The 23879-nt window shown below is 31.8% G+C and overlaps 1 protein-coding gene across 4 annotated transcripts in view; it reads right to left on the bottom strand.

Annotated features, from left to right (window-relative positions):
• Positions 1–23879, bottom strand: part of Ten-a (Teneurin-a transmembrane protein) — a 289448-nt gene that overhangs the window by 40425 nt on the left and 225144 nt on the right. The window contains exon 1 of one of the 4 annotated variants that reach the window (XM_074252095.1): positions 16357–17834. The exons of the other annotated variants lie outside the window; for them this stretch is intronic. Coding sequence (XP_074108196.1) covers positions 16357–16445 — 89 coding nt within the window. The 5' untranslated portion in view covers positions 16446–17834. Of the gene's footprint in view, positions 1–16356; positions 17835–23879 lie in introns of those variants that run through there. 4 annotated transcript variants of the gene reach the window in all.

A 23879-nucleotide genomic window follows, 5' to 3' on the forward strand; every position in this document is an offset into this window, starting at 1 on the left:
ATTATATTTTATTTTCTCTTACAAAATACTTAAAAAAAAGAACTAGTGACTCATGATGGTGGTCATTAAATCCTCATCCTTAGTACAGTTACTCATCCTTAGATAAAATAGGCGTGGTTATAAACACTTAGCAGTGGCAATATGACAAATAGACCAAAAGACATTTAGATACACATCTCAGAGCTCAGATCTAACATCTCATATTTAATTCTCGAGTTCATAATAGTCCACACTGGTTAAATTATTCTTCGAGCTTCTTTACAATCGTGAATAGCGCATAAACTCCTGCTCCTAATTACAATTTCAATAAAGATCCCGAGATATGATAGATTATTTTGAATTATCTTTGTAATAGTGTTGAGTCAAAAGTCAAACATGTGTTATTATGGTTAAACCTTGAAGGAGTGCCAGGTAACCAGACACTCTTTCAGGAAATTACAATATCAGTGGACCAAAAAATTTTTTTTTTAATTAATTTCCTTTCATTATACAGAATAATTTTTTGTTTATTTTAACTGACGAAAAAAATTTTTTTTTATTTTCTCGATACATAAAATCAATTTTATGGCATTAAAAAAAATATTCAAATGTATCAATTATACCATGATTGAAAGTTTGTATAATGACTTTTTTTTGTCCAGACACCCCGTGGAGGCCCGCCCTCTTATTTACAAATTCGAAGAGCGAGCAGGGCACAGCATGGGGCGACCAATTCTTTTTCTTTACTATTATATTTCGTCTGAGGAAATAAAATAGAAATACTGAAAAATTAGCTCTTCAATAGATTCAAATAAATAATGTGACTCAACACGTGTGTAGTTCAGAGTGTTATTCACAGAATTTCAAATTAGGACCAGACCTCTGGCTATCATTTTGCATAAATCTACATTTTATTTATTTATAATTTTTATATTTATTTTAATAAATTAAAATTTTTCTAATTTAATTTCAGAGCAAGAATAAAATTTTTTTTAAATAGAATTTAGTATTAGACTGCAGTTGAAAAAAAAAACAAAAAAAAAAAAGAACTCGGCGGATAATAAATTAGTGAACAAACAATTAAACAAAAAAAAAAAATGAATAAAACCGGTAATAAACAGCGCAAGTTGGCAATCCATCAGTAACTGTAGGCGAGAGAGTAATAAATCAGTGTAACCCCTACTACATAAACAACGGGTGTTGTATTGGACGCTGTGCCACTTGGTATTATACATAACATACATACATAGAAGAGTGGATGCTGGATGCTGGATGCTGGATGTTTGATGGTGGATCCAGGTTTACGTGTCGGTTAACTGCAACGCGAGATACAAAGCCACCCAGTATGCAGTGCGCAGTAATATACGGCAATACAGAAATCGAGGAATACGAGAAGGCTTTTTCGAAAGCTACTACATGCTCGTTAGTTTCAGCACACATCAACCCAACAATAACACCCATTGTTATGCCGCTCATCTCAGATTCTTCTAGTTTAGTTTTGAATTTTAGCTTCAGTTTGAGGTTTTATAATCAGAATATTCACCGGTGAAATAAAACGCCCTTTATATGCTGCTGCCTTTATATTAGCTAGTAATATAAATTTTCACTAGTTCTCACAAATTCGGTGGGAGTGAAACACAATAACAGCTTCTTTGTCGCTGGTACAGTCAACAGACTCTATCAAATAGTTAGAAATTTGTACTTATGTTCTGTATTGTATTGTGTCGCTTTTTTAGGCGCAAACTACATTAACATGAGGGCCAACAATTTTATATTTATATATACGATACGATTTTCCTATTACATGTATAACACAAATGTCTACAGATGTCTACTCACCCGATAAATTTTTTATGCCTTCAAGTGTGTTCAATAATTCAGAGTTTATACTCTGTATTATATATATATATATATATATATATATATATATATATATATATATATATATATATATATATATATATATATATTTATGAGGAACGCATTACTTATATACTTTAAAAGCAGTTACAGCCCTCAATAAGATGTTTGTTGGGTGGAAATTATTTTTAAATATAAATAATAAATTATTTTATGTGGAAAAAACAACAGTTTAGTACTTAGGCACTTTTTAAAATTTTTTTTTTCATCTCAAAGCGCTTAATTATTAAAATGTCTATACAAACTAAAAAAAAAAACCCTTTTTATATCCCGTGTATATTAAAACGAAGAGATAGGTCTAAAGTTTTTAATTTAAAGTGAAGTCAGTTATGAAAACTTCGGAAATTCATTATTTCTGCATTGAAATCCAATAAACGGCAAACGAATTACCGGAAAAAACTTTAAAAAATCAAGTTCGAACGTTAATGGAAAAGTTTGTAAGATAATTAACCTAAAAAGAATTTTAAATTTTCTTACCAAAGTTTAAAAACCGTTCGAAAAATTTTTAAGTAGATTATAAATAAATAAAAAACAAAATTTTCCTACTCTAGAAATACTGATAAATTTTTTCAACTCAATACAATAATTTGGCTCCATTAGGGAAATGAAATTCAAACAAATATTCTGTGATAGAAAATGAACAACTATATTATTCACCGATTCTAAAGCATAAATTTGTCGATAATAGTTCCATTACTAAAATTAAGTTTACCAAAATTTAGCGGTAAAGTAAAAAATTTTTTTTTACACTTTGTGAAAATAAAAAGGAAAAAGTAGTATCTTACATGCACTCAGCGGTTTTCAGACACGACTAAAGTTCTCGTATTTTCCGTCCCGGAAATGACGGAAATTCAGAGCCGCAATGTAGAGGTAAAGCGTGTAGACATGTAGTAAAAATGCGCGCGCGCGCGCGCGTGTGTGTGTGTGTGTGTGTGTGTGTGTGTGTGTGTGTGTAAAAAGCTCCCAGATCCTTAGATGGAGTTTTAAAAAATTTATTTACTCTTGAAAATTATACATTTATATTTTAACTCAGCTAACGTTAAAATAAATACGTCGAAATGACGTTTTTCTATGAATGGTTTCTTTCATGACTGTAGCGAGTCTTTCTATTCGATCTTGCATCATAAATGAACGCTCTCGGTATTCCACTATCCTCAATAAACATATGTGACAGCAAAAGTAGCGAATGACCGCACACCCATGCTGGCAATTAATTTTAAAAATGTGTGTATATTTATATTTACATTCCTAGTGTGTCCGCTGGTCGAAAAATAATATTTATTGTCAGGAGAGATGCGAGCCCGATTAGTTATAACATACATCAGTGGCACTCGAAAAAATAAAAACATATCGCGTTTATTCATTTTATTTTCTTCACCGCAATACCGCTTGTCCGAGACAATTAATAAACTTTCACATAAACACTTCAGTGTAATTGTTCGTGACGTTTAATATATAATCTCCGTAAATGTCTTTTTACTTATTTTTAAACTTATCTTATCAGTTTTTAACAAAGACTTTTTTTTATTTCAACATTCTTTGACATAATCTATTACTTTCGCGGTTTTTTGTAAGAAAACAACGTGCATTGACTCTAAAAAACACCCAGAATTACCCAGCCAGTGTTTTATAGCTCCGAAAAAAGTGTTTAACAATTATAATAAGCTTTTACGAGTTGAAAAAATACTTTAAAAGACTTTTTACCCTTCCACATGCGAGAGCGCCGCGAGCAGCAGCCACCTGGCGGCCAAATCGGGAACTAAACTCCCACCCAAGGCTCAGAACCACAAAATCGTAGCAAAATCGCGGTTTTACATTTATTTTTACGGCTCTAAAGCTCCGGCTTAGTGGTTTTTCGGTGAAAAAAAATGAAATACACTCGAAATATGATATTTGGGCTCAGATTTAAATCTAGAAAAATTCGTTTCAAGGGAGAAGACTATTTTCTAGCGCCTTTGTATTATATCTGGCCTTTACTTTTATTTGAGGAGCGAGAAGGTGGAAGGAGATAAAAATAATGAAAGACGAGATATATATTGTCGAAAGAAAGATCGATTCTTGCGTCCTGTTGAGTTTGCTGAGTGAGATAAAAAGTAAAAAGCTATCCCTGGTGGAAAAAGAGCTCAATGGGAGGATGAAACCAAACACTCGACTTTAAATTTATCAGCCACGCATCTAAAAAAAATTCTGTATTTCGTAATTGCTGATATTTAACTCGAATTATTTCGAAAATAATAATAATAAATATAGGCATAAAGGAATTTAAAGTGCCAGAATTACTCAGTTGAAGACAAATGGATAAGTCGTGAAGACTTGTTCACGTCAACTGGTCATCTGAATGTCATTATCGCTCATCAGTTGTGCTGGATGTTAATGTCGAGTGTCGTAAATGTGTTATTCGGTGTTTGTCGGTGTGTGTGTTATGAATATGATATAGTGTGTTAGGCCTGGTCATAAATTATTTTAACCATGACTAACACATTCGTATGACCGCTCCCGAGAAACATGTCATTCTCAATAAAACTCCCTTTTGACAATATGAATTCTGACGAATCATTAATCAAGAGATGAGTAGAGATCCCGCTCTGATAAATTTAAAACCAAATGTTAGTAGTATTGATTCGACTCCGGGAATTTTTTTTTTTGTAAGTATTATTATATGGTTAGTCGAGAGTTTAAACTAGAACAGATTCGTACACTCAAGGGTCTAATAGACAAACTTGTAATTACTTTCCGAGGAATTTAAGTTTGTTTTATTTTCTATTGGATTTACATTCATGTGACCCATTAGATTCTTTTCTAACTAATTAAAATTTTAGTTTAAAGATTTATTTGCTTTTAAATCACTCTTGTGGCCGCGGTCATTAATTTTCACGGTTAATTCATAATTTTATGTAATTAAGATCGGGAATTTTTAGTTTAATAAAAGGAGAAAAAAATTTTATCACTTAAAAATTACAAAGCTGTAGAAATTAAATAAATTTGTTTGTTATAAAAAAAAAAAAAAGGTGTTGAAATTTGAAATATAAGTTAAATCAGCGGCCCAAGGGAGGTAACTATCAAAATTCATTAATGTTGATGAGGGAAAACGAAATTTAATAGACGCCGACAAAAAGCTCGAGCGTATTCTCCCGAGACAGTAGTTCAGAATATCGCCGTCGTTACACCCCTCGTTATCCTAATATCCTAATATTATTGCCGGGGACACTTCTTAGCCCTCTTCTGCATTTATTGTTTTCGAATCACGCTTCTCCGTACAATAATTTTTTATCTCGTGGCACCAGTCCCCTCTCCATACATCTACTAAGGACCAAAATTGAGCGACGCTCTTCTAATGTCGGTAAATCATAAATCATTTATATTTTTATATTTATATATATTTGAAAATTAATTACCTGTCAGCAAATCAGTTTATTAAACAAGTTCCGCTTAATTATCGTTAATTATTCTTTCTGATGGTAATTAGTCCGCATAAATTGATAGATTGGCTGATAAAAGTCTAGCCAAAGTCCAGTGGCCTATACAAAAGTTTAATGACTATACAAATTAATCTTTATTGGATAAAGTGGACCCGAAGGGACAACTCCAATCATCCTCATTCTTTTAATAATCATTATCATTGTCATTATTATAATAATTGAAATGTTTTTTTTTTTTTTTTTTTTTTTTTTAAATCGCTTTCATTTAATTCAAGCAAAATTATTAATATTAAAAATTTTTTGTTTATATTTTTAGAAACTAGATACATTGAACAATATTTCCAAATTTTTTCATTTAAAAATAATTATTTTAACTGCTTCTTTTCTACGCCCCCAATTAAAATAATTTACTGATTAAATAATTTTTCCCACCGAAACTATTAAATATTTTAATTCTTCGTTTAAATTCCAAGAATCTAGATACATTGAAGATTACTCTGAAATTTTTTCATAAAAAAATAATAATTTCTTCAACTTGTTTCCAACGCCTCCATAAAAAACATGTTTAATAAATAAATAAAACTAGAAACATTTAAAGTTAAGCAGGTTGTAAAAAAAGCGTAGTACTGATAAAATTTGATAGTCTATTAAGTCTGTGGGTAGGAAAACCGCCTATTGGATTTGGTAGTTATGTTTTTATTTAATATTCTCTTATTATGGTAAAGGTAATATTAGCTCTGGCGTCCATCCAGAAGTTTACTGTTAATATATACTCTGAATACGGCGCTCTGTGCTTTACTACTTTAATAATATACTGCGCTCTGTCTATATACATTCTAATACTATACACATTGCCGTAGCTATACACTGTTAGTATACACATATATATTTTATCTTTACCTTATCTCGTAGGAGATTACCAAGCTATAGAAAACAAATTAGCTAATGTCTCAAGTAATTTCTTTCTCATTTTTAAAAACTTGATCGTGTTTGATGTGTAGTAAAAAAAGTTTTCAGTATTTTTTTAACTCGAGTCTTTTAAATCGATCTTATAATTGCATTTATCATTATTATTATCATTATTTTTGTGAGTTTCTATCGGGTGAGTTTGGGCTTTCATTAGCTCAAAGACAGAAATGCATTAGCTGAGAGCCAAAGCTGATGAATGCGATATTTAATGGTAGGAATGTACATCGGTTTCCTGGCTAGAAATATGTAAACCAAGGGCGAGCATTTCGCTATAGTTGTATAACCATAACATTGAATATAAGCTTTATTTAAAAGGGAATGCTGCTGTACAAACATCGAGGTGCAGTTTTCCCAAGCAAATGCATTTGGATATGGCGCTAAATTAAATTTTATCCATTTCCCGGTTGTAATTTTCGTAGGCGCTATTTTTATGAATACTTTATTGGGTTCAGATTAAATAGATTATGACTGAATGCTTTTACAAGATTTTATACGAGTAAATCAACTTTTCTACTTGGCTTATTTTTATTTATTTATTTCAATAATTTTTTTAAAAATTATTTATTATTTTATTTTTAAAAATATTATTCTTGGATTTTAAATTTTAATATATTTTTATTTAAATACTTTTAAAGCGATTTAAATATTTAATGAATTATAATTGAAGAATATATTTCTAAAATTTAAAAGTTTTCAAATAAAATCATGTTGTATCAATTATTTTGCAAGTTATGAATTTTATAAAGTCTATAAACTTTTCAATAGTCTGTCTCTAAAATAAAACTAATAATTGAAGTTCGATAAAAAAAAAAAAAAAAAAAAAAATATAGTCCTCTTTAATTTTGCAAATGAATAAAAAAATTTTTTTCAAGGATTAAAAATATAAAGAACATAATGCAATATTTTTTTCTGATGAATAAAATTGAGTGTGTATTAAGTAATAAGAGCATTGAGACGTGATATAAATAGGTTTGAAGTTAATTGATGAGGGAAAAGGGAAAAGGGGTTAAAAGAATAATCGATGATACTTGGGTTAGTAGTGGTAAAGAGTAGGTAGTTAGTAGGTGGGTCTTTCATCACTACAAGGTACATGGGTTAGAGTATCCGGGGCTGAATAGCAGAATAGTACAACAGAGTTGAACCTACAACCTACGACTTAGACCGGAGTTTGAGGGACGCGATGATGTGTCAATAGTGCGATCTGCGATCTGCGATAGCGCATCCCCTGATCCTCGCGCACTTCGTAACACCGTTCTCCAGAGGGCGAACTGGATCCAAGGGGTTAGAAAAACCACCCGGCAAGCGTAGGGCCGAGCGAGGGTGGGGCAAAAAAGTCGATAGGTAATTCGTGCCGAGAGAGTACAAGACTAAATCCCCGGATATTTTATTCATCCCTTGGTGTTGAGCTTTTCCTGAGTACCAGCTACCAGTTACTGGTGCCACTGCCAGCACCAGGGTATCAAAATAAAAACCTTATCGGTGTATTTTTTTAAAGGCTACTTTACCGCTTTCTTTACCAGCTTCACCAGTTTCGCTACTTTTCATATTTCTTACTCACACTTATATTTCGATCTTTTTTGCTGTTTCGAGTTTTTATCACGGACCAGGTGCGCTTCAAGATATCATTGCGATAAACTGTCCCATAATTTTTTTTCTTGATTGAGATTTATTGGCTGAGATTTAAAAATTATATTCAGATCTTTATAATAATTTTTTAATGCTAAAATAAAATTTTTAAAAATCTTAAATCCCGATTAAAAACCTCAACAAATCTGCCCTGAGTCTCACAAGTCGTAAACCTTAGTGATATAAACAAAGTTGGGTCTGGATAGAGGATTAACTTGAAGTTAAAGTTAAATGTCAAATAAAAGTTGTTAAATTAGTGTTAATACACGGAATAATAATCAAAAGTTTAAATATTATTTTATGGGGACTTGTTTGATAATATCACCGGGTTTATTAGTGTCTAAAGACATAAATGCCGCGATGATGAGCATTCGCCCGGCTGCTCCTTTCATCCAGATTCACCATCAGGTTCCTCGTTTATCTACCGCATTATCTATTTATAACCGTTACGTTGAATATACCAAAGCAAACTACTCCTATGTCTTCCCTCATCTTTCTCTTTCAACATACAACACACTATATATATATATATATATATATATATATATATATATATATATATATATATATATATATATATATATATATATTTAGTTAATAATATATAATTAGTCTATAATTACTTTCCAAAATTATTAATTTTCATAAGATTATTATTACGTTTTTTTAATTTAATAAAAAAATATTATTAACAAAGACAGACTCAAGTAATTTGTCAAGAAGGAATAAAGTGACACTTTATTTTTCTGCGCTCTTACTGTATCATTAGTCACCTACTGCGAAAAATTATTAGTATGATTTCAGAGAGCAGACCGATTGGGGATTAATTGTTTGATCTGACAGAAGTCAAAATAATTTATTATAAAAATCACGTATCATGATGAATATTCATCAACGTGCTATACTGTATACTGGCCTAGTATATAGAAGCTAAATCAATTATTTGTCACGGTAAATTATAAATAAATCGCGGGTGAGCAAACAAACAGATTTATTGGGAAAAAATTTTAAATTAGGCGTGAAACTTTATAGACGTAAAAAAATAGAAATAAAAATAAAAAAAAACTTGTTCTAAATTTTTAAATCTGCATTCTGGATAAAATACTGCGGCTAGAAAAATTTAATGAGACACTTTTAGTATTGAATTTTCGATAAAAAAAATTCCAATCGATTTTATCTGCTACCAAAAAATTAATTAAAGCTCCAAAAATTGATTTAAAAGTGAAATATTAAATATTTTATAAATTTTTTCAGTAACCAAATGGAGTCTGTCTGCCTTTAACTTTCTTTCTCGGGTGTTCGGTTCTTCTGCTCTTTCTTGAGCTCTTCCTAGTATAGTCTAGTGTAGTGTAGTCTAGTCGAGTCTAGTCTAGTGATAGTGGAACGACAACGACAACGACAACGACGACGAGAGAAAACCCCCTGGTATTTTACCTTCCCTATCAGCCTACACACGACGACGAGAGCGCATCCCCTTTCATCCCTGCCGCCATTCCGTCCCGATATTGATCCGACGACGTGGCGTTGCCGCTCGGTTATTACTTTATGCTCTGTACACGCTGTCGCATACGCTGATAATAAAAAAATAAGAAAAAAGACTCGAAGAAAAAAAAGAAATGAGCACGTCCACATGCAATACTAATGTATCAATGTAATAGCAATGCTATTGCTTGCTGGGATATCTACATGGGAAAAAAAAATTATAAATATTCTCGCGGAACTCCAGTTACGCACGCGCATCAGCCAGAGGATTTAATTTTTAAATTTATTGAGTATCCAAGTCAAGGATAATTATTGTTACATTTAAATAATTTAATTTTGCCAAAAAATTTAGATTTAAAATTTTTTAATAGTTTAATTAAATTTTAATTGACTCAAAATTTCTAACTTAAATTTTGATGATAATTAAAAATTTTTTTCTCTTTAATAAACTTAAATTTTAATGAGTAGAGAGTTTTGCGATTTACTCTCAAGTTTTCCGTATTTTAAAATTAATTTAAACGCTTCCGCTTTTGTTTTTCAGCATGCATACAAAATAAAAGCTGCGTTAGCGAAGAGATGTTGACATATTCATTTATTCTTATCCTATAATATAACCGGGTAAATAAAACAATAAAATAAATAATTAAAAATTTCCCACAGAAATAATTTATTATTAAAAGTTATAACGGGGTAGTTTGAATAATAACTGTTTATGGTAATACAATAATAGCAGGCATAACGCGTTGTTATTTAATATTTATACCCGTCCGTCACTGATGTCTGCTCATTTGAGATGTACATCCGTGAGCACAGCTACTAGAACACAGTGAACATAGTCAGCGTTACCTCCTTCTTACCTCAGGCTTGTTCAACTACTTCCTCAGGTTTAATAGCATGTACGACACATTCATCGGTATTTATAATCCCTAAAGTGCCCGCTATCATGCCTCAACGCTCGACTAGTCACAGGTTAAAGGTATATAGAAACCCCACGATATACATATCTGTATATTGAACATGACGACACATGCAATCTCTCTGATACTTCATATCATGCCACCTTTACCTGTTACTTATACTTATATCCCGACAATTTAGCTTATTAATTCATCACTGTTATACTATTATCTATAATACCATACTATAGACTTCAGATGACTTGACAACTCACAGGTGGCTTCTGTCATCGCTCAACATATTATAAACTTCCGGTATTTCTTTTCTAAAACTTCAATTGTTCACGCAACCTATTTCTTTAGAAATTGTTAATCTATATTATTAAAAGAATATAAAGTCATTATTTAATAAAGTAAAATTTTAATTTTTTTTAATAATTCAAAATTTTTATAATAAAGTAAAAAAAAAAAAAAAAATATTTTATTAAATTAAACTCTAAAAAATGAACTTGTGATGGAATATTTATTTCTTGAATGAAGAAAACTTTTTTTTAGCCAGTAAAGAGAATCTAAAATGGTTGTAAAGTAGAGGAAAACAATGGAAGTAAACATAAATTAATCAAGGGAAATCCTTTAGCAGTAGTAATTTAGCATAAAGTGAAGGCATGTCTTAATAAATGAGAGCACAGCTCGCTGGTGAAGGCACGTCTTGATGATGATATGAGAGTTGCACGTACATGGAGTACATATGTACAAAGGGTTGGCTGACTAGCTGGCGCCGAGTTAGGATTCGCGATCAACCAACAACCCTGCCGACTACCGACCATGCATCACCCTGTCTCGCCAAACTATAACCTATCCCAAAATCTCAGCCTCTGTTCTACTCTTCTCTCTCCCTCTCTTTCTCGCTACCTCCACCCTCTTTATCTCAATTTATGTATATATATATATATATATATATATATTTGTACTTTTACCCACTCTGCATATATATGTCTAGGTATACCAAACCGACTCATTCCTCGTTTCCACTTCGTATCCGTTTGTTCCGCTTTGCGCATCCGGTACCACAGTTGTGACTTCTCTTGGATACTGCATGTACATTAATATATATATATATATATATATATATATATATATATATATATATATATGTTGTCAAATATTTCGTCTCTCGTTTTGTTTCTATTTCTCTTTCCGTTACTATTTCAACTTGTATTTAGTTTGAAATTATTTAAAATAATAATAATTATAAATAAATGGTGGTGGGTAATTGAAAAATCTGAAAGGTTTTTATCCAAAAGTCACTTCTATGAAAAGTAAATATAGATATGAATAAATGAAAAATTTCTATTATAATTTCAATCAACTGCTGGAGATTATACCGTCTGGGTATAAAGCAGGAGGTAGAAACTGGATAGAGAGAAAAAAAAAATAAAAAGAGAGAAAGATAAAAAAGAAAAAAATAGTGAAAAAGTTTTGACAGAACGAGAGACGTAAATTTTGAACGAGTTTAATCCGCGATCACGTCTCATCCTCCTTCTAGAAAGAGACTGGACCAGTTGAGGACGCGGACAATTGATAGGTAGTCACGACGAGGTTGACCTCAAGGGACATCCGTTTTAACACTGGCTAAGGTTCCAAGCCCACCTTTATACTTTTATCTCTTTGTCTTTTTCAATTGCTGTCTTTTCTTATATTTTACACGATTTTCTCGGGAAAATAATCTTCTCAAATATTTTTATGTATGGCCATATATTTTCTGATATTTTTTTTTTTTTTAATTTTACTCGAGCCAATGTCTTATAAGAGACAAAAAAAAAAATTTAAGTTAACTTTCTGGTAGCGAGAATGTTTAGCGACTATGCGCCACCTGTTGGAATTTTCCAAAACTAAATTTTATAAAAAAATTTTATACCAAGCTAAAAATGAAAATATTTATTTGAAAGAGTTTTAATAATAAAAAGCGTAAAAAGAGAATCTTATTACGGATATAATAAAGAAGATTGGCTCTAAATTACAAAGTCCGTAACAGACATTGCGTTAAATGGCTCTTAGAGACAGAACAACAATGTCGAATATCCAGTAATAATATAAAGCGAGCCAGGCGGTCTTAGTCTATAACTAATTTTCTATTTTCTTTGGTTCACTTTGTGTTATACCTCTGTCTAATAATGTTAATACTGTTTAATGTTTTCTCAGTAATTAAAATCAAGGAAATAAATATTAAGAAGTAAGGAGCAAGAAGTAAGAAATAAATAAAGGAATAAATTCTCGGTAAAACAAAATAAAAAAGGTATAGTTAATCTGGTAATATAAACAAATAAGCGATTTAACGAGGAAAGCAATCCACGTACGTCAGCCGAGGCGACGAGTAATTTAGCCTTAGGCGAGATTTATTGAGATTCTTTCAGCTCGACTTGGCCGAGGGATGCTCCGATGGCGAAGCTGGGGACGGAAGACAAAAAAAAACTAAAATAAAACAAAGAGACATAGACAGCTTGCATTATTTTTTTTTATTTGTCATTTTATTTATTTATTTATCTAAAATCCAATAGATTACTTTTCGAATTAATATTTTCCAGAGTTAGCATCTCATTCGACAGCTCCAAAGCGAGATTAGACGTCGCACTTAAGCTCCGGGTTTTTTGGAGTGAATTCATCTTTTTGTTCCACCGGGTTGTCTTGGGCATTTTCTTTATATTATTCTCTCCAAGACTCAGCAGCCTCTCGGCCATTCGCTCGGCTGTCCTCGAGAATAGAATGTAAAAGGAGAGACAGAGTCAAAGGATGAAAAAATATAAATAGGGGAAGGATACTCAGTTTAATGTTCTTTTTTGTCATCGAGAATGCTCATATTTTTTTTATGCCAACTACACTGCAAGGAGTCGTAAAAGAGAAGGACTCCATTGTTGTTATTACCATTGTCATTATGAGTGTACGTTGCAAATAATTGGGAGATGGCTTTCCTCAATTTATGGAGAATCGAATTCGAGCCCTACAACTGTTGTATAATGTTCGCATGTAGCAGAGGGTGTCACACAAAATCCGAATTCAAGAGCATTACTCTCTTCCATTTACATTCCGGTCTTTCTCCGATGGGAAATACTCGTCTCTACACTCATCGAGAGCTAATGTGTGTTCGCACCAAATTGCTCCGAATATTCAGCTCCCAATTTCTGTATCATCATTTTATTTTCCATCGCGTTGCGCGATGATGCCCTCTGAATTCGGTGTGTTTGCCTGATAATTACTTCGAACGATCATTTGGGAGCACATCACTGTTTAATTAATGTTATCTAATTATTATTTTTATGTGTTATATAAAGCTAACCCCTTTTACTTTTATGCTATTAGTGGACTTCATTTTCTGCCAAGGGCAGATAACCCTTTTATGTCGAGAAATTCGAAGTAAATTTTTAATTTGGCTCCAGGGACGAAGCATTGGAATTGTGAATTATGATTTTGAATTTTATTAGAGTCCAAGGGGGAATTGTTTTGTTCGGTTATTTTAATTTTTAGAATTTATTTGCATATTTTTTTATAAATGTAGATGATATTGAAAAAAAATTCGTTTAAAAATTTTTTAATTAGATAATTTCAATAAATCTATATTATTAAGAGAATAAAAAAATTTTTTTTAAATAAATTTTATTGATAAAAAATAATATTTATTTATATCAAAAAGTTTTTTCGTCAACAAACTATTGTATCTGAGAGTTAAAAATGGGAAATAACATAAAAACGGTTGAAATAGAGACAGAAGTTGTTGTTGAGATGAAAGATAGACAAATATGTCAGATTGCAATAGACTTTGCCGTCAGAGCTCGCCGAATCTATATAATATCTATCGAATACCGGATCGGCGAGAATATTGCAAAGGAGCTTTGACCACCAATGGGTTTACTTGTACAGTGTACACTCGAGAGATGCTGGGTAATAGAGGTATATGTGTGTGTATAAGAACGGAACCGCTTAGCAAGACTCGCATCCCTTGAACTGGTTCCCAGCACGAAGCTTTGCCTCGAGGATTAGTTACGTATGCTCCACTTGGTTCACAAAAGTTTCCGACCTACTGAGACCCGATTGATTTCAAATACGTACATATACTCACTATTTATGCTTTTCATCTGTTTTTTTAATATTCTCTCAAGTGGCTCTCCGCAGTGGTTTATTTACTGCTCACGAGCCCGTCCAATTAGTCGAGCTTAATCGGGGTCAATTAGCTGTTCCGAGGAACCTGATGATTTCCTCGTCAACTGAATGTTATGTATTACATTCATGGGCCACGGATTACTTCTCCGAATTTCTTGATTCGGCACTTTTTAATATCCAGCTTGCTCGGTTTTTATTTTTATATTTATATGCATGGCGAGAGCTTTCGAGGGCCGACATTCAAATGCCTGGAAACTCTTGGAATTCAGTCGCATCGTCGGGTTTTTAATTTGTTGTCGGGCTTGAAAGTTTTAGTTTCATTATTTTTGATAATTAACTTTTAAAATTTTTTGTAACTTCTATTAAGCTATTTTTTTTTTTTTTTTAAAAAAACTTTGACTTTATTTTTAAACTACATGTTATTTAAAAGCAGCTTTATGTTTGGAAATTTTGATTTTAGAAAAAAATATTTGAATGTCTTAAAAATTGTAAGTCCATTATTTTAGAAGAAATAATTGTTTTAATACAAATTACGCTTTTGAGTTATAAAATAAAATATTTTTCATCAGTAAAGCTTTTAAAAGCTACTTGCAATAAAATTCTTTAAAAATTCATGAGTAAAATTGAAAAGTTTTTAAAATTAATGACGAAAAGTTTACACTCGAAGCTTGAAATTGAATTTAAAGCGGCACGATAATCCACGTTTTAAATTTCGTCCGATGAAAGCGCTTGATTTGGCGATAAGCCGAAGAAAAATAAAAACCCGATGGAATGTAGCTGGAAGAAGAATAAATACGATATTTGGGATCCTTGAAAGTAACAGTAGTAGTAATAGTAATAGTAATAGTAATAGTAATAGTAATAGTAATAGTAATAGTAATAGTTATAGTTATAGTTATAGTTATAAGGAATGCATTTGAAAATATGATAGCCTGAGAATGGTTACCGAGATAAGAATTAACGGATGCGTTCTTCCCTTGAGGTTTATGCATATTCATATCTGAGCCCCCTGTTACCCAGAATTACCCTTGCTCAGTTTGTCACACACTCCCGCCGCCCACTACTGCCACCCCGATCGTTCGCGTCGAGGGTGAAAGTGTGCGTTCCTCGAATTCTAAAACGCGAGCCTGGATTATTAACATAAAAGCGACATTGGCCGAGCAGAGAGATAGATGCTGCGATCGCCGAATTTAACACTCTCCAGAATAGAAATATATATCGATAACCGCTATTATGTCACTTACACCCTACCGCGATGATATTTAACTAGGGGAAAATGTATTCACGGAATACAAATTGCTTATAATTATAATCATGCCTTTTTTATTAATCATCGTAAATCATCAGTGACAAAAACATTAAAAGTTTCATTTATTTTTTAATCGGCCGCTTATTTGTCTCTAGAAAATACTATTAAGCTCACGGTTCAGGATCTCTCGATTTAATCTCTAATTACACGTTTAATTGCTTGGAAATAATTATTTTTTAGTAGTTTTCATTTTTACTGCGAGGTTAAAGACCTAAACACTATTTTTTTTCTTACTAATGAATTTATTAATTATTTTAATATATTTAAAGAATTTTTCAATTTATAATTTTAAAGATCAAAATTTAGAATAATTAATTTTTTTTTTAAATTCACTCAAATTAAGAAAATAAGAAAAATTTTTCTATTTGATAAAAAATCATCAAACTTTTAAAAATAATTTTTTTAATTAAAAATTATTTTTTTCAATCTAACTCATAAGTTTTACAATACATTTTGATCCATTTAAATTTGATACTTTTTCTAAAAAAATTTTTTTAATTACGTTCTAATTATCGTGAATTATCACCAGCTACTTTTTCCCCAAAAACTTGATTCTTATTAATTTTTTTTTGAACCTTTAACAACAAATTAAGCCTCTTACCGTCCATGTCTTCTAGGAAGCGGGGGCGGCACAGGACTATGAAAATTATCCATCATAGAATAGGGGTCTCTGTCCCCTTTGCGGTCCATATTAATGTTCTCGAGCTGGTCGAGCCTGAGAAGCTCGGCGTCTCTCGGAGAGTGCAATTCGCAGTGTGCGACGTGGAGCAGGGGCCTCAGAGAGGACACGTTCCCGTCATTACACCTCCCCTGGGAGTGATTCTGGGACTGAGTGTTGGTGAGTCCGCGAGGCGGCCCGGGCAAGTGGTCCTCACCATCCGTCGCACGGTGGTCTTCGCCCCAGACCTCGAATTCGCCCGCCGCCGAGTAGTCCCCGAATCCGCCGTTTCCCTTCACCGTGGTGCCCGTCTTGCCCCCCAGCAAGACCTGGACCGTCGACAGCACTATCTCCTCCGAGACTACTTTAGAGCGGAGCTTGCGGACCGGAAATATATTCAAGCTTTTCAGTTTTATTTTCAGCTTCTTTTTCCTCAATTTTCCCTCATCAATTTTTGCTTCACTTTTTTTATTTAATTCACTAAATTTATTTTATTTTAACACTCATTCAATCACTGCAATTTTTATTTATAAATTAATAATAATAATAATTTTCACTAAAATTACAATTTTAATTAACGTCACTTATTTCTTGTAAGAAAATTCAATGATAATTTATCTGTATCACTTTTTTATTTTACATTTATTGTTTTTATTTTTTTTAAGTTTAAAAAAATAATTTTAATAATTGAAATAAAATTTTAGATATGAGTATAAATAATTATTTATTAATCACGACAAGGCAACACAAGAAAATTTATTAAACATCGAAAATTTAAAAACGATTTATTGAAAAAAAAGTCTGATGTGGATCCAAAAGTTTTTATCGATCTGTCAACGCCAGAAAACTTAGAAACAAATGGAGTTTTAACTCAGCACTTTATTTTTAAAATCCCAAAACTATTGTCTGACGATTTTTTGTTTGAGTTACTATTTTATCGACTCAAATTTATCCAAAATAAAATTTCTGCAAATTGATCTTTCAGTAAACAGCGATTATCGAAAATTAACCACGATGTGGTGATATATATATATATATATATATATATATATATATATATATATACGAGGAGGAGGAGGAGAACAACAATAACAACAATAACTTTTAGGTGATCGGAGAACCCGGAATGTTTAATCTAATTGGGTCAGAAGGGATGCAAATCCGACTAAACCAAGTAGTATGCCCCGACGTCCACTTACTTCGAACACCAACTTAATTAACACCGGGGAGGTACACACTTGATGAGCGAAGGGACCCAATTACAAAATTTATACTTTTTACTTATTTTTGGGAGGTAACTTTTAATTCCTTGTGATTTTTCGTTGTATAAAAGTGGGTTTTGTAAAAATTTAAACTTTATTTATCTCTTGATGAGTTTAGCACTAACTAGTGAGGTAAGTGTCGAGTCAGACGCGCGTTACATGCACTCGCGGTGACTACGGGGTTTTGACTGGAGGCAGACCGCCGCAACGCCCGGCACAAAGTGACACTGGAGGCTCCCCACTACTAGGAAGGAGCCACGCGTGCGCGTCATGTTTGATACCGAAGCTCATATCATGTATAAAGGGCTGATGAAGTAGGACTACCCCTACTTTTGTGTTTTTTTTTATTTATCAGAGTCCTGGGTTGTGTTTTGGTCTATGAACTTTTTAGTTTTAGAAAATTTCAAGTTTTTTTATTGAAAGGTTTATTTTTGTAAAAATATTTAATACTTTATTTATTTAATTAACAAAATAAAAAATTAAAAAAATAAACTTTATCGTTTCTTAATTTGATATAAAAAATCATCACAATAATTTGTTTGTCAAAAAAATAATAATAAAAATTTTCTGACGGCCGTAGATATAAAGACAATTTAAAAATTAATTCGTCAACAACTTTTAATTATTGTGAGTCATGATTGCGATGATAATAAAAAAAAATATAGACAATAGTCGTAATAATAACAGTAATGAAAAGAAAAAAAAGAAGCAGGTTATAAATTCTATAATTCTTGGGGGTAATGAACCCATGAATAATAAAATAGTCTGGAGGGCAATAATAAAAAGTAATAGATTAGTACTTAACTATAATTTGTGCAATAACAACAGCGCAATAAAATGGGTTGACTTAGACGTTAATTTCTTGAGGATGTCTGAGTGCAAAAGGAAGTTAAAAATTATTCGGTATATAAAATATAAAATATAATATATAATAATATTATATAAACCGTGTAAATTTATTGAGAGTATAGTGTATAGAGTATAGTGTAGGTGCGGGGATTAGAAGGCGTTTTGGGAGGCAAGCCTCTGTGTCTCTGTCTGTTGGTAATCTCAGTGCGTCAGTGTGTGAGTGTGTGCTCAAAGGGGTGATAGAAGAGAGTACGTACTCCCCGCAGCATAAAGGAACTTGACTGAGAAACGAAACGGACTGTGCTTACTCGAACTCATATATATATATATATATATATATATATATATATATATATGGTAGGTATATTGGGGTAACTCTCGCTTTCGCTTAAAGCTCACTGGGGTGAGAACGCGGTACACGTCGGCTCACTGCAAATAAAGCCTCACCCGCACGGTTTGTTTGAAACATTGAGCAAACCTCGGTTGTTTAAACGGGCACAGGGAGTTACGCGATTGCTGGATGACTGTTTTTTTAAATAAAATTTATAAAGACTTTACCGAGCTGTCTTTTACATTCATTCGGCCGGAAACGCTCAATTAATATTCAACTTATTTTTACAGCTAAGAATAAAGCTCACTTGTATTTTTTTTATCCTGCAAAAATCTCTTTGAAATTAAATTTATTTTTATTTAAATTCTAAATGTATGAAAATAACATTTAAACTATTATTTTTTTAATTTATCAAAAATTATTATTAATTTTTATTTTTTTAATTAAAAATTAAATTTTAATTAGTAAATATTAATATTATTTAAAAAAAAAAAAATATTTCTCGATTAATAATAGCTAATAATTACAAAAGTGAATTAATGTAAAAATTTCCAGTCGCTAATCTAGAGATTGACGAAAAAATGTAGTGGCCTTTGATGCAGTGACAGCCGCAAAGAGATTTCGGATAAGACCAAGAAAGATTCCGATAAGCAAAGGCGTACTCTTACTCCAGTTTCTTTTATCTCAAATTCAACTTCGGCTTCAGCTTCCTTTCTTCACCTCTCGAGCTTTCCCCGTTACGGGTGAGGGGGAGGGTTTCTGTTTAGCGACATCAAAGAAAGTTGAGAGACGGCCCGCTAAATTTTATCGTGGCCCCAGGATCCTTCCTGCGCACCAACCATAGTGCCAAGGGTTATAAACTTCTGGACCAACAAAGAATCCTATTATTTCATTCTTTTTCCCGTATACTCATACTCAAATTCAAGCCCTACGTATTTTTAATATTAAATTCAGCCCGTATAGTCACATGCATCATATTTCGTGGATAAAAATCTGTTTTTTATTTTTTTTTAATTTTTAATACCTTATGTAATTAATTTTTACTCGAAAATTAAAAAAAAAAATTTTTTTTTTTTTTTATTAATTTGAAAAATTAAATTGTGAAGATTTTTTAAGTGTTCAATTTAATTTAATATTAAAGTTACCGTTAAATGTCTTAAAAAAAAAAAAAAAAAAAAAAAAAAAAAAAAAAAAACAGTTAATCCGAAAATTAATCTAACTGACAACCTGACAACAGGTGTATCTTAACAATCACTCATTCTTATGATTCATAAGCGAGGCATTTATTATATTTATCGACAATACCGCCGAGTAACCTGTGATCCTTTGTATAAAAGTGGGTTTTCAGAGCAGCCGTGACAAAGAAGTTAACCAGAGTGAAAAAAGCCTAAAACCGGATGAAATTCCAATCCAAGGTACCTACTAGTTTGGTTTTGAGGAAAATTACACATCTACTAAGATAAAACTAATGGGATTTGATCTGATGCTTGAAGAGAGAGAGAGAGAGAAAGTTTGGGTAAAATGACCCTTTGATCGTCTCTATTTACCCACCGGAGTTAAATGTCGCAATTAATAAAAAAGTAGCTGCTGTCTTGCGTTTTCGTGACTTTTATCGCCGCAACTTTACTCACACAACTTTAACGATGAAATTTTTCTCATATTCGATGACGCTTTTTCCTTCTGGTCTTTTAAATCAAGACTTACGTATCATTCCCGAGTAAACAAGGCTATTGTTTACGGGCTTACCAATAAGTCTGTGATGCGCTCAAGTAGTTTTTACTTTTAGCTTTATTTTTGAATACTCATACCGTTCTTTGGTTATCGTATTGGGTATCTTAATGTTCTTTAGTTATCGGGGAATGAATCATTCTATACTAACTGACTTTTAAATTCTAACAAAAGTATATTACATGTTTTTCTTGCTAATGACTCCGTTTTTTGGTAATTATTACATTTTTTTACTTTGGAAAAATTATTTACTATTAAAAATGGTTCTCAAAATTTTGATATTTGGAATAAAAGTTGTAGAAAAATTAATTATAAATAATTTTGATCTCATTAAAAATTTTTCTGCACTAAAAAAGTCAATATTTTAAAAGATGTAGCTAATTTTTTGGGGAAAAAAAAAAAAAAAACAATCAATTTTTGGATAATTTCCAAAATGTAAACCGAATAAATGGTGGAATATAATCTTCGTTGAGCAGAGCTGGAGCAAAACAAGAAAATGAGTGGAGACAAACGATCCATCGAGTGTTTCGGCGGTGTAACATGTTACGGCGGGTATCGTCAGTTTACTTCGCCACGGTGGTGCTAGAGCAAACGTGACGCAGACAATTGAACTATCTGCATTGCACATGGACATCCACAAGACAGAGATAATGTACACAGAGTGGATAGTAGAGACATGGGTAGGAAGCCTCACCATCACCATGGACTCATACAGATACCACCATGGATTATATTACTAGTATCCATGCAGCGAGGGATGTCCTGAACATATGCCGCGCGAGTCACGTCATCAGAACACATATCCACGGACATATCCGCAAGCCCCTCCCTCCTTCACCCCATCCTCTCCCAACGCATCGACCGGTCCCTTTTCCACTCCATTCTCCATTCTCGATTCTCCATATAATACCACATACACACACCACATATATGACGACATTCTGCGGCGTCTACTCCATTTGTATTATTATGCTATATACTGCCAGCCAGAAACGAATATTCCGGAGAAGAGCGGCTCTTCTCCAAATATATATGGATTGGTCACCGAGAATATGCCTCTATTCTTCTGTTTTACATAAAATATCGCGGATATTAATCTATTGCCCTTCTTAAACCTCCGCGGTCCTCTTTATATATATATATATATATATATATATATATATATATATATATATATATATATATATATATATATATATATATATATATATATATATCTCCTGCTATTTTATCCAATTATTTACCAGATAAATAAAATTACCTATTTTTCTCGAATCTAAGAAAATAAATTTATATATCGTTAATAGATTGATTAAATAAAATCACTGGGACGTGAGGCTGCTTCGTAAAGGTATCACGTATTATATTTTTATCGAGTTACTCAAGGAAAAAAATATATTAAACGTTTATTATTTATTATTTACTTACTGAAAATATCTTTAAAATTCAAACTTTTATTTTTGATACCAAAATTCTGGTATATGAAAAATTTATAAGAGACAGCTAATATTTTATTTTGATTTTAAATTTTGGTTAACTATCAAAGATATAAAATATTTTTTTAGAAAATTAAATCCTTAATAAAAAAAATCCTTATGAGTTTTCCCGTTTTTCCCGTCCTTTAGCCAGAATAGCAATTTTAAAAAGCTGATTAAAGTAACTGACCTTCCAGACAATAATTCAAATAAAAAAGACCTTCCATGCAGCGAGTAAATATTTTAATGACCACCCGTTTAGCCGACAGGCAACAATATACGCTCTTAAATTATCCCGTATAAATGACGACAAGAAAAGGTGTCACCACACATTAATTACGTCCCCATTGTCCGCTGACAAAAGTGCGTGAGAGAACAATAACATATTTTTATAACCCTCTATCCTCATCCTCATCCTTGTTCTCATCTTCAAAGTGAAGGAAAATAACAGCCCACACACACCTAGATGACATAAACACATAAAACTCTAGCCTACACTTTCCATTACTATACTGAGTCACTGACAAAACAATATTATAACTCCAAATTTATCTGTATGACTTTTTATTTGGTTAGTCGGTTGCCTTTTTATTTTATTTGTGAAGTAAAAGATAAACCGGATGCGATATCCAAATTCTAAGGATGATTGACGTCTTTGGGTTAAATTTTTGAGATAAATGCACTCTTGTTTGTCTTTAAAGTAAACATATTTTTACTTTTAAATTGGCTTTAAGTTCAGAAAAATTAATTTTTTTATAAATTTAATTATAAATTAAAAAAAAAAAAAAATTATTAATTTAAATTGCCAAAAATAAAAATCTAAATTTGATTTTGTCATTAAAAAATTACAGTATGTCCTTAAACGTATACTTATATTGAATGATATATATATATATATATATATATATATATATATATATATATATATATATATATATATATATATATATATATATATATATATAATTTAAGTATAGGTCTGAGTATGAGTAAGGGTATGGGTTTTCTGTAAGAAGGAATGCCAATAGAGCACGGCGTGATAATCAAGATTGTATGGCTGGAGGGACCAAGAGGCAAATTCCAATTCTCATTCCTGTCGATCCTGGTTCACTCATTCCCGATTCTTCGAATACTCTTCATTGATCTTTATTGACTGAACTTACCAACTGACATAATAATAATAATAATAATAATAATAATAATAATAATAATAATAATAATAATAATAATAATAATAATAACATGCTAATGCAACATACATCTCTCCGAATTTATATAACAGATAATAGATAATAGATAATTTTGTTTGCACGTTTAGTCTGAGGATCGAGAATTGAAAAGTGAGGTCGCGGCATCTCCGCCAATCAATTTATGGATCGAGTATTGATTATCAAGGATAATAATAAAGTAATCTGGGAATAAAAGTTATCGAGTCGTTAATTGAATTAGAGAATAAGTGTGCAGGGAGAGGTTGACGTCTGGCGAGGCACTCGTTGTCTCAAAAGGAGACGGGGGATTTCCGTCTGTCTTTGTACGTCTCTGTCTACTTGACTCGAACCTCGAAACTTGAAACTCAAAACTATTTCCCAGGTTGTTCCCTGGAGAGTTTGTCGGGAAATTCGATTGGCTCGAGTCGAGCGTGCGAACCTCGTTCCGGCGAATTAAAAGTCCGAGACTTTAGTTGAGACGCTGTAAGTGTACAAAAAACTACTTTTTTACAGTTTTGCTTCGTTTATTTTTATTTTAATTATTATTTTTAATAATTCAGTTGAAAAAAATTATAATTCTTAAAGTTTTAATTTTAGAGAAAATTTTTAAATC

The sequence above is a fragment of the Cotesia typhae genome, unplaced genomic scaffold (assembly GCF_013202065.1).
Source record: "Cotesia typhae breed Kobodo isofemale line unplaced genomic scaffold, CoteBio_Ctyphae contig_83, whole genome shotgun sequence".
NCBI classification, from domain to species: Eukaryota; Metazoa; Arthropoda; class Insecta; order Hymenoptera; family Braconidae; genus Cotesia; species Cotesia typhae.